At 35.0% G+C, this 12,901-nt stretch overlaps 1 protein-coding gene across 1 annotated transcript; it reads right to left on the reverse strand.

Moving 5' to 3' along the window:
- Positions 1-1,660: 1,660 nt before the first annotated feature.
- LOC127500228 (glucose-6-phosphate isomerase-like) lies at positions 1,661-12,003 on the reverse strand. Its single transcript, XM_051871216.1, has 18 exons — positions 11,818-12,003; positions 11,358-11,448; positions 11,204-11,272; positions 10,772-10,891; positions 8,926-9,009; positions 8,338-8,484; positions 7,587-7,658; positions 7,457-7,501; positions 7,238-7,291; positions 6,745-6,805; positions 6,619-6,662; positions 5,939-6,091; positions 5,729-5,858; positions 5,576-5,652; positions 4,099-4,227; positions 3,729-3,804; positions 3,567-3,633; positions 1,661-2,172 (listed from the first exon to the last, which is right to left on the reverse strand). The coding sequence occupies exons 1-18, from the start codon at positions 11,934-11,936 to the stop codon at positions 2,049-2,051; spliced, it is 1,662 nt and encodes a 553-aa protein (XP_051727176.1). The 5' UTR covers positions 11,937-12,003; the 3' UTR covers positions 1,661-2,048.
- Between the last annotated feature and the right edge of the window lie 898 nt (positions 12,004-12,901).

Below are 12,901 nucleotides of genomic sequence, written 5' to 3' on the forward strand. Positions count from 1 at the left end.
GATCTGAAGTGTGCATACGATGGACATTTTACTATCCCATGAGGTCATGGGAGATGATTTATGAATGGCAGAGTCACATGATAATGACAACATGGCGAATGTACGTCCGGTGTCATGAGAAATCGAGCCCCCCCCAGGAATCGGGTCTCCTTTAGGACCCAGGTGGTAATGCCTGATCAGTTTTTATTGTGATGTTTTGACTAATTATAACCTATTTCAATATTGTATGATGTTTATTACATTAAGTGCACAAACAACATGCTTGAAATATAAAATGAATGCCTACTGCATAATAAAACAAACTGGGAACAGATATTTAAAGCAAAAAACATATCTAATATTATAAGCTAAGCTAGCAGGCTAATCGGGTAGATGTATGCTATGCTAATACATAAGCTAGCTAAAAAACAGTAAGAACAAGAAATGCTTGATTTCACAATCTATCGCTTCAGTTAAATGCTACAATACTAGTATATGAACCATGTAATTTAAAAGACATTAAGTAAGCAATAAGGTACGAGAGTGACTTATTCACGATACAGCACTAGCCTCGAGTACCGTATTGCTTTTATAAAATGGTTACCACACAATACAAATATTAAAGCCAAAAATATGTATCAATGCAACTTTCATGAAGTAAAGTAAAATCACGAAAAGCCTTCCTTCCGCCAGAAAAATAGTCCCTGACCGTGAACAGCAACAGAAGTTACATTATTATGCCATTAGATGGCGGCAAAGACTGTCTTTATGAGTGAGTCAGTCTGTAGCAAAGACTTTTAGATTGAAAAGACTGAATTGTTGTGAACAAAACGCAACTGACAAATGCTTTGACTAGTGCTGTCAGTCATGGGAAAAACCCCTTAACTGTTAAAAGGACAAGATATCGCAGCGGACATTTAAACAGATTTTTTATTATGAACATAGGACTGACCTGAAGGAAAATGCTAAATCTGAATGCAGGTAATAAATTCGCTCATTATCGGTCTCTTTCTCACAATACTCTTCTACATAATGCAGTAAGCTTCAAAGAACAATATCAATTGGGAACAAACAAGAGTGGTTGCTAAGGGTGTTGTGATACACAGAACCGTTGGGTGAAGCGGTCATAGCCATGTTTTATCATGAATAAAACACAGTTATTGACCAATCAGAATCAAGGACAGAACTAACCATTTTATAATGGCCATTATAACACATTTTAATGATATAAATCATAATGTCATTTTGCAGGAATTATAATCAGCCGCTAAAAATACTACCATTAAAAGTCAGTTGAACCAATGGGATCACTCGGTGTCCTAAAGGAGACCTGATTCCTGGGGGAGGACTCGATTTCACACCACATCGGATTACATTCATACTATATAGAACATAATTTTTTAGTGGCTGTGAAGTAATTACTTATTCAAATAAGTACCTACTCAAGAGAGTATGCGATTTCAGACGCAGCCTTGGAAATGGAAAGTTGAGCACATTGCATTGTGGGATACAGTATCCATTGCAGTGTGCATTTACATTATGGATTGGCAAATTCTTATATCCAGAGTGACTTAGATTGCATTCAATGTTGCATTCATGCTAGTGTTAATACTATTTACTGCTCAAATAGTGCTAGATTTATGACAATATTCTATCTGAATCATAGCCAAAGTCACAGAAATTGTGCAAAGTGATTTATTTTGGAAAAAAAGATTCCCACTTGTGGTGAAAACAGAAACTTTCATGAAGTATAAACTGGTGCTTCAAACAAGTTTGTGTAAAACAAAGATGGTAATGTCTCTGATTTATCATTTTTTTTATAATGATAAATTAACACAATACTGCCTATTTATGGTTATACAATAATGGTTTAATTGTCTGTTAAAAATACACCGCATTATAGTTTCAAAATGTTTTTAAAATCTAATTAAAAATGTTTTTTGAGTTTTTTGAGGCAACCCTCAGTTTTCAGCCTTGTTTTTTGGGCCGTGTGCTTTCAGAAGGGTGCTGTGGTTTTGGGGTGCAGCAGGGGATTCTGGGAAAAGGTGAAGCTTCTCTTCATGGTTCATTCAAGCGAAGTTCTTCTTGAGGAAGTTGATGAGGCCGTTCGTGGACGAATCGTGAGAACTGACTTCAGCAGAATCCTGAAGCTCAGGTTCGATCTTCTTTGCCAGCTGTTTCCCGAGCTCCACGCTGAGTTTAGAGAGAAGACAGACAGTCATTATATGTAAAATATATAAAAAGTCTGGAATAGGGTTATTATAGTTAACTAAATCTAAAACCATAAGAAAACATTTTTGTTACTTGAAACAAAATAAACAGCTAAAAAACAAACTTATTTTAATTTATCATTGTCACGTTCAGTTGTTGTTTTAGTTTCGTTGTTTTTCGTTTGTTTCTCATTATTTCCTGTGTTTTCATTGGTTGTCATGGTTACTCATTGTTTCATTGATTCTCACACCTGTTCCTTGTTTAGATCATTATTCTCTGTATAAATTGCCCTCAGTTTAGTTTGTCTTTGTCTGGTGTTGAATGTGTTGACACTGTGGCACTTTTGGTTTTATAAAATAGTTACGCCTCGTCTTCTTCCTCATCCTGGCCGTGACAATTATACATCTGGGTGCTAAGAAAACGTTTTTCATTTTCATTTAGTTTAACTTGATGTACTACACAATAGTGATAGGAGAAACTAAGCTTTCTGAAACTCTGAGTCAATTGAATCAATTGCTTCGCAAAATGATTCACTGTTTCAAAGCGCTTGAAACGGCACACGCTGGTGACCCCCTGCTGGTCAGAACAGTGTAAATGCAATGAAAACCCAAACATGCATAAAAACACCTTTTACAAACCAATTTCAAATGTTTTCTTAAAAAAGGTTAATCTATTAAATGGATTCTACAAATCATCAAACACCATTAAAAATGATGTGTCTGTATAATATGTGCTCTTTTATTAATTTGTTGGGCTTGTTTTGTGTGTTTAATGGAGGATGTGGCTAATCAGGCCAATAAGAGATGATTAACTATACTCATTTTATTATACAAATGTGTTATTACAAATGTCTACAACTTCATAAAACTGATCAAGTAAAAACCATATAGACACTGGTTTATGGGTTCACTGAGATGATCGCCCCCTAATGGTGAGTCATTGAAATGTCATAACTTTTCAAAACAGTATGATGAAAGGAAGCCTCATTTACTGAAATCACATGACTTTGGCAGTTGATCCACGCTCCAAACCACTGATTCGAAACAAAAGATTCACGAAGCCTCACAAAGCGTGTTTAGAAAACACCCATCACTACTAAACAAACTAAAACTGAAAAAAATAATAATAATAATAAAAAAAATAAATAAATAAATAATAAAAACTATATAGGCATACTAAAACTAAAAGACAACTAAAAATTACTAGAATTTTGACAAATGAAAATGAAAACAGAAATTACAAAAAAAAAAAAATCTAAATATTAAAACAAACTATAATAGTATTTCAATTATACCAAAATAACACTGGCCTGCTTTAGCTACTTAACACATCAAAACTACATTCATTTCATCAGATTCATGCATTTGTTGACTCACCCCCACTGATCAAAACTGTTAATTTCCCACATGACGCCCTGAATGAAGATCTTGTGTTCATACATGGCTGTTAAGAGAGGTCAGAGGTCAGGAACCTGCACATCAGATGATATCTAATACTGTACAGCATCACTAAAACATTTAAAATAGCTTTCAACCCACCAATCAGCACGCCCAGAGTATACGGAGACAACTTTTTGAAGATGATGGAATTCGTTGGCTTGTTTCCTTGGAATACCTGGACAGAAACGAATGGATGATGTTACCAGGAAAGAGCTTTGACTGCAGTACTGTGATTTGCACATTTAATAACTGTTAAGTGAACAGTGAAAGTAACAATAGAAATTTTAAACGGATAAAAAATGAGTGTTTTTAATTATAATTTTGCATAAAAAAAATCTATGATAATCCACATACTGTGCACATTATACATGCTGCAGAAATATTAATAGTATGGTAGTGATTATGGGGTGTAGTGTGATTGTGTCCTGTAGGGGTCAGTATAAGCCAGTGGTTGACTTTATATTCTCACTTTGTGTGGTAGAATTTTCTCAAGTTTCTCTCCGCTCAGTCCTCCAGCTTCTAGCTCTTTCTTCGCCTCTTCTGTCGTCTTTCCCTTCATCAGGGCCTCCGTCTGTGCCAGGAAGTTCGCCACCAGGATCTACAAGTAACATTTATTTTTATAGCGTTTGCTTCAAAGCAGCTTCACATTCCAGTGATAAAACAGTCTTAATAATAGTGACAATTCTTGTTTTTTCAATGGAATTATTGCAGTTTTATTTTTTTTATTATTTATGTGGTTTGTAATCTTGAATCAAAATATCTTCCTTCCTTCCTCAAAATAACCCTTCCTCTGCGGGGCAACTTGTCACTCAAATGATATCCACCAATAACAAACCACAACCATCCAATCAATTCCACACGAACAAAATCAAGCCCCGCCCTACATTTGTTCTTGTTCCAGAAACCATTTCACTTGGTTATTCATTACAATAGGGAAGAAAAGACGAATGTAACTTCCATTTCATGCCGACTTTAATGTTATTAATTATGAAACAAATTCAATTTCAGCTATAAAGCAGCTCTACAGAAGACAATAGTCATTATTCAGCTTAAGTTCATTCAATGTTGATTCAGTTCAATAATAGAGTCAGAGTTAAGAAAAACATCATGCTAAAATCATAATTATGACATAAAAAGTCGAAATTATTACACACTAAGTCATTTATGAGATTAAATTAAACTATTATGTTATAAAATTATTACATAATGACATAAAAAGTAAAAGTCATAATTACGACAAAATTTTGACTTTTATCTCATAATTATAACTTTTTATGTCATAATATTTTTAATGTCATAATTATGACAAATTATTGACTTTTTAATCTCATAATTATGAATTAGCATGTCATAAATTATGACTTAGTATATCAAAACTAGACCTAATTATGACTTAGTCTTAGTACATTATAATTTTTTAATGTCATATTTATGACTTAAACTCCTAATTTCAATTTTTAATCTCATTATTATGACTTAGTATGTCAAAACTAGACCTAATTATGACTTAGTCTTAGTATATCATAATTATGACTTAGTACATCATAATTTTTTAATGTCATATTTATGATTTAAACTCTTAATTTCAACTTTTTAATCTCATTATTATGACTTAGTATGTCAAAACACACTAATTATGACTTCAACTTTTTAAAGCCATGATTTCGAATTTTTGTCATAATTTCGACTTTTTAATCTCATAATTATGACTTAGTATGTCAAAACTTGCAAAAGTCTTGCACTTTTAAAGTCATGATTTCAACTTAGTATGGCATAATTTTGACTTTTTATGTCATAATTATGATTTTTGAAGTCATAATTTCAACTTTTCACCTTATAAATATATATAATATATAAACTTTTTATGTCATAATTATGATTTACCAAAGCCTGATTTGTTTTTATGACATGGCTGTAATGAGCTTGGCAACCCTGCAACTCTGTACCTTGTGGTGAAGGCTGTTTCTGATTGGATGTTGAGTCTGGGCAGGAATGAGGAAGTCAGCAGGAACCATACGAGTTCCTGTTGAGGAGACAGAAGGGTCAGACAGATGCTTCTCATACCAAAACACACATATTCTGTATGGCAGCAGGTGAACCTTGGTGAATAAGCTGGTAGAAAGCGTGCTGTCCGTTAGTTCCCGGTTCACCCCATACGATCGGCCCGGTGTGATAGTTCACCTGGCTACCCTTAGTAGTGATGTACTTTCCATTAGACTCCATGTCACCCTGTAAAAATCACAGCATTAGATTCTCATACCATTTATATTTTTGAGTTTTACTGTCATTAGGAGTGTGTAGCTCTACACCTGTTGGAAGTACGCAGCGAAGCGGTGCATGTACTGATCGTACGGCAGCAGGCAGTGCGTCTCCGCCTGGAAGAAATTGATGTACCAGATGCCCAACAGAGCAAGCAGCATGGGTGCGTTCTGATCCACAGGGGCCGTACGGAAATGAGTGTCCTGCCAGAGAGTTTATGCGAGCTTTTAAAAGATATAAGGATGCTTTAAATTGATCAAAAGTGACAGTAAAGATTTTTATAACGTTACACAAGATTTCTATTTTCAACTTTCTAATCATGAAAGAATCCTAAAAAAGTATGAAAAAAATATGAAGCTGTTTTCAACATTGATAATAATCAGAAAGCATCAAATCAGCATATTAGAATGATTTCTGAAGGATCATGTGACACTGAAGACTGGAGTAATGATGCTGAAAATTCAGCTTTGCATCACAGTAATAAATTACTTTTTAATATATATTCACTTAGAAAACCACTATTTTAAATTGTAAAAATATTTTACATTTTTACTGCTTTTTATGATCAAATAAATACAGTCTTGGTGAGACTTCCTTCAAAAATATAACAAAATCTTATCGGCTCCAAACTTTTGAATGGCAGTGTATCTGCTGGTCATTATACAAAAAATTTTTATATTTTAATGAAGGTCAAATACTGATAATGTCCTTCTTCAGTAATAAAACCCACCATCCAATGAGCTCCAGCCAACAGCTTCTCAAAGTTCTCGTATCCTAAAACAGAAGAGGTCAGACAGACGCTTGAGAATCTCTCACACTCATTGGCTGTCTTCATGAGAGTCACATGATAACTCACCGATATGCAGTGCGATAGACAGTCCAATTGCAGACCATAAGGAATATCGTCCACCGACCCACTGGAAATCAAAAAAATGAATCAAATGTTTCACTGCATGTGTGATTTTTGTACTATTAGATGTTCATTTAAGTTTTGTAAACATACAAAAGCATGAATTCAACTCCACATCAAGCTTTTCTTTACTTGAGCAAACATACAGTATGCTGAAGAGCTTATAGTGTCCATAATAAACAGGATAGTAAGGAACCTTGCCCTTTAAATATCAACAATGTGAGTAAAAGTAGCCTGTCGGCCTTTACAGTGAACCAGCCTTTGTGTGACCTCTGCTCGGATAAGGTCAGGATCACGAATAACCCTGAGGCGTGCGGCCGCGAGTCAGTCGAGAGACTCTGGTTACCAGCAGCTGCTGCTGCGAGCGTCCAGACACCTACTTCACAGGTCAAACCACTACGGCAAAAATAGCTCAGGCCCTCGACAGACAGACACTCACGTCCCAAAACTCAAACATGTTCTCCGGGTCGATGCCGAAGTCCTTCACTTTAGGCTGAAACACAGAATGGAATAAAGTTGGCCTGAGAAATTCAAAAAATCTGATGTAATATTTTCAAATGTCTGCTTTTAATTGATTTAATAGTACAATGAACTGTGTTATGGAAAATGTAATTCCTGATGATATGAGCCCTTTACATGTAAACTAGAATGAACTTACTCCATTGGTGGAGAGTGCCACGAAATGCTTGGCAACTGCAGATTTCTGTGAGAATGATAAAAACAACAACAAACACATAAATGCATGACACAGGCGTCTCATACGCGTCACTGTAAGAGATGTGACTCACGTCTTTGGCGGCCTGCAGGAACCATTCCTTCGCTGACTCAGCGTTTGTGATAGTTTCCTGAGTCGTGAATGTCTGAGGAAGACAAGCGGACAACAAACTATTCAACAACATTATCAGTGGCGTCGTTTTTTCACAAAAACTTCATTATGATACATATTATCAAATTGATGTTATTAGCAAAACAACCTTTAAAGAGGACCTACAGTATTGTTGCTGTTTGAGCATTAAAAAGCTCTACAAAGTTCCAGTTCTTCTCTATATCAGTGTTTCTGAACTCTCTGAAACACCTCCATTGGAGTCTTGAGTTTTCTTCACAATATTCCTCATTATAATAATTCATGCACAGAATAAAGGGGCGGGGCCTTGTTGAATTAGTTAGTAGTGTGTTGAAACTGGCAGTAATGGTAAGGGGCGGGACATTTCCCAAACACACTGCTCCAGCCGACCAATCAGAGCACATTGTGCTTTTCAGAAGGAGGGGCTTCATAGAGACAGGAACTAAACAGAGCGTTACTGACAGACTGGGAAGAGAGGAGCTGCAACAATTGAGAATATGAGGAAAATAATGAACATTCAAGCAGAAAAACCTGTTCTAGTAGAACACAAAAACAACATCAAGACTTTGTATAAGGGCATAATGGGTCCTCTTTAAAAAGTCACAGTTTGTATAGAGATATTTTATGATGTTTATTTTCTCTACTTGCTTGTGTATCTCTGCAAGTGCTGTATAATATGTTCAGTTTCTGAATACCTTCGATGCGACGATGAAGAGTGTGGTCTCAGCGTTGAGTTCAGCCAGAGTCTTAGCGATGTGCGTTCCATCGATGTTCGACACAAACCAGACCCGAGGTCCGCCTTTAGAGTAGGGCTTCAGAGCCTCTGTCACCATTAATGGACCCTGAAACACACACAAAAACAGTGCAAAAGTGCTAGAGAGTCCATGGAAAAGTTTAGAGAAATACAGTGTAAAAAAAATAAAATAAATTATTAAATATGTTTATAAAATATATAAAAATATTAAATATATAAAATAAAAATATTATTAAAATAAATTGATTAAAACAAATAGATAAAAAAATTATTAAAATTAATAAGTAATAAATTAGTATATATATATATATATATATATATATATAAAACAGTGTAACAAACTATATACTTAATAATATTTATAGTATATTTATAGTATTCATTTTTCACATATAAAAAACTATTGATGCCTGTTAAATTTTAGGATGGGGGTTCTTGGCATCTAAAAGACTGAAAACCCTTGATCTAGAGCATCAAAGCAGGAAGAAAAGAATAAAATCATGTAAAATATGGTTTTGATTTCACAAACCAGATCAGATCCACCGATGCCGACATTGACCACATCAGTGATGGATTTCCCGGTGTAACCCTTCCACTCGCCACTGCGGACTTTCTGTGGTGGGAAGAAAAACCTGTGAGTTCATCCTGGTGTCATGATTTCAAAGTTTAGTTTTCATGGACTTTTACTTCCCTATACTATATAGTATGTGTAAAACAGTATGCCAAAAGAGTAGTATGTCTGAACATATTGTATTCAAAAAACACTAGGCGAAAAGTCCCCGGATGACTTACTACTTTTGGCAAGACTCTGAAGTGTGCATACGATGGACACTTTACTATCCCATGAGGCCACGGGAGAGGATCTATGAATGGAAGTGAAGCGACACAACTGACGCTGATAGGTCACATGATAATGACAACATGGCTGATGTAGTATGTCCGTGTTTCATTCATACTACACACACACATACTATATAGAACATACTTTTTTAAACGGTCGTGAAGTAAATTCAAATTCAAATGTAGTCCGAATTAAAAGAAAGTCCCACACACTATCAATGTTTTCAAAAGTATCAAAATTTCTCTATTTATCGCAACATTTCGGTCCCATGACCTTCATCAGGCATATCCAGACAAACTCAAAGCTCAAAAATATATAAAATCAACTCATGACCAATCAATCACCGCAAAAAAACATCAATTATCAATCACAATCAGTGACTTAATGCATCATTACATCCTCATCATCATCAAACAAATGGGCCACTATGAAAAATTAACATATAACCCTGAAAAAAACAAAAACATATAACATTGAAAATAAGGAAAAAATATCAAATTTTTCTTATAATTTGTTTCCTTCCTTTTTTCAATATTATATTTCTTATGATTTTGACTACATTTGAATTTGAATACTTCACGACTGTTTAAAAAAGTATGTTCTATATACTATGAATGTGTGTAGTATGAATGAAATACAGACGTACTACATCCGACATGTTGTCATTGTCATGTGACCTACGGCGTCAGTTGCATTGCTCCATCAAATCCTGTCACGTGGCCTCATGGGATAGTAAAGCGCCCATCGTATACACACTTTAGAATCTCGCCAACAAGCTTCTTCCCGGGTTAGTGACATCACAAAACCCCAAAATGTACATAAACCCCGCCCCCAAGATCACACAACAAAGGGGGTGAGGCCATGTTGGGCTGCTTTAGAGAAGAGCAAGAGTTGTTGTAGTAGAGTGTTGTTGACATGCCGTCATTTTACGCCGGACTGCTTCAAAAACAAACGCTGGATTTGCACAAAAGATTAACATGACGGCACATGCTAGTCGATGAGTTGAATCAACTCCACAGCAACTACATAAATTTATCCACTAACCATTCAGAAACGTCCAGTTTCATTCTAAAAGTTGTAACTTCTTCCTGAGTCTCTCCATCAGACTCCGGTTTGAACAATGTAAGGCTGAAAACTTTCGTCATTTTGGCTGCGTGAGATTCTCCAGTTTTGTTGTTGTTGAGCGACCGAAGCGCGAGCTGTTAAAGCTCCGCCCTCTTCTGGAAAGGGGGCCGGGAGCAGCAGCTCATTTGCATTTAAAGGGACACACACTAAAACGGCGTGTTTTTGCTCACACCCAAATAGGGGCAAATTTGACAAGCTATAATAAATGATCTGTGGGGTATTTTGAGCTGAAACTTCACAGACACATTCTGGGGACACCAGAGACTTATATTACATCTTGTAAAATGGGCATTATAGGACCCCTTTAAATCTGCTACGCTCGCCTTGTCTTCTTCCTCAGCCCAAACATGAAACCTTGTCCCTGCCAAAACACTTTTTACAGTCTCCATATCCACAGATAGACACTCACATGACAGAAGCCCTTCATCTTCTCCAGAACCTTGTTAACCTCTGGCATCACGTCTTTCCCATCCACGTTTATGGGTGTGTTTGAGCGGTTCCTCAGGGCCACGTGGAGAACAGCACGACCCTGTAGACGACACAATCATCATACAATGCTTACATTTATGATTTATGCGTTTGCCAGACACTAATCCAATGCAACTTACATTGCATTAAAAATATACAGTTCAGTCAAACTCTGTTGTTGCTAGTGCAGTGCTCTACAAGTGCATCTTACATTTAAAAATGTCAGATAAATAAAGAAGAATTTATAGCGTATATACTAAGTTTCCTTCAATAAACATGTGTATGTCCAAACAGAGCTAAATTAATGCAACAAACGGGGTGTGTATTTGGGCATGTGTTGATTTAAACCTAGACACACAAACATATTAAATACCTCAGTGAAATTAATCTTTTCCCCTGAAAACATCTTGTCTCTGGAGGCTTCCACACCACGAGACTTTGCCTAGGATAAACCGAATCATATTTACAAAGTACCATGGTACATCACATGTGAGGATAACCCTGTTTAATTCTGATCAAAACTTTACCAGCTCCACGAGCATCTTCATAACCTCTTCATTTATAAGGTTCTTGGAGTAATCCAGCAAAATGTCTCCTTCATCTGTTTTTAAAGTTAAGCTGTTAAAAGAATACAAACATCTGGCTTCTTCAGATGAACTCAGATAAAATGAAGCTAAACTAATGTGAGACCAGATAATTGTTTACTATCAATATATACATATAGAAAACACACACAGTTCATAAATAAACACTTACAAGCACAATCAAAGTATAGCATTAGCATATTTTATGCCATTTTAAAAGTTGTGAATTTGAATGTGGGCGGGGTTTAATAAAGATTGACAGGGCAGCTTTGCATTTCTGACCCCGCCCACTAAATTTACTGCATGATCTGTGAAGGTCAATTACTATTTATTTAATGAAATAAAATGACTTTAAACTAATAACCCGCTTCATGCAGAATAGTTAAATAAATAAATGAAGTACCTGAACTTTTGAAACCGGTTTTTATCAGCCTCGAACATCTGCCTCATTTTGAGATTCGCGGCGTTCGATTTGTACCATTTCTCCAGATTCTGGAAGTTTGGGTCGCTTGTCAGTCCCATAGTCACGTTTATCGGACCGAACCTGTGTGTGTTTGTGTAAGAACCTCCGGCTGAACTGAACCCAAATGTCACAGATCCGCCTTATGAAGGGCGAAGAAAGCAGCTGACATGCAGCTCAACACACCCCCTCACACACACACACATACACACACGCACACACACACACACTCGACCCCACTGTACATACCAGTGCACTGAGGTGGTGTCCAAAAACCTGAGACCACACTGCAAATCTGAGATTTATGTACCATTTTTATCATAAAGTTATGGATCTCACTGTAAGCATATCTTATATAGAGTATTATGTACATAATATATTGTGTTTATTTTTAAAAAATGTCCTAAAAGCACACGCACACTGTATATGTAAATTTTAGTTTACATTTGTCACTGGAAACAGTCGGCAAATAGCAACATGCTCCCCTGAGTGATTGTGGCGCCATCTGTCTATCTATCATGTGAAAGACAGTGAATACTGTGCTTGTTTGAACACTAGAGGACACAGGAGTCCATCACATCAATCACACTCTGTGGCTGCGTTCATTAAATTAAAATAAAATAAAATAAAATAAAATAAAATAAAATATATATATATATAAAATAAAATGTAAAAATAAAATGTAAAAAAATAAAATATAACAAAATATAAAATAAAAAATAAAATAAAATGTAAAAATAAAATAAAATATAAAATATAATATAAAATAAAGTAAAAAATAAAATAATAATATAAAAAAAAATAACAAAATATAAAAATCAAATAAAATATAACAAATTAAAAAATAAAATAAAATATAACAAAATAAAATAAAATAAAAAATAAAATAAATCTAAAAATAAAATAAAATCTAAAAATCAAACAAAATAAATATCAAATAAAATATAAAATAAAATAAAAATAAAATATAAAATAAAATATAAAAAAAATCAAATCAAAAATCAAATCAAATAAAAAAAAATAAAAA

This window comes from Ctenopharyngodon idella, chromosome 18 (genome assembly GCF_019924925.1).
Source record: "Ctenopharyngodon idella isolate HZGC_01 chromosome 18, HZGC01, whole genome shotgun sequence".
Classification (NCBI taxonomy): Eukaryota; Metazoa; Chordata; class Actinopteri; order Cypriniformes; family Xenocyprididae; genus Ctenopharyngodon; species Ctenopharyngodon idella.

What these genes read in the sequence shown, in the direction of transcription:
- LOC127500228 (XM_051871216.1), bottom strand. Translation starts at nt 11,936, where the DNA reads ATGGGACTGACAAGCGACCCAAACTTCCAGAATCTGGAGAAATGGTAC. An exon ending in AGATGAAGGGCTTCTGTCAT is followed by an intron (nt 9,010 to 10,771) that starts GTGAGTGTCTAT and finishes TTCCCACCACAG; the next exon opens with AAAGTCCGCAGTGGCGAGTG. An exon ending in GCATCGGTGGATCTGATCTG is followed by an intron (nt 8,485 to 8,925) that starts GTTTGTGAAATC and finishes TGTGTGTTTCAG; the next exon opens with GGTCCATTAATGGTGACAGA.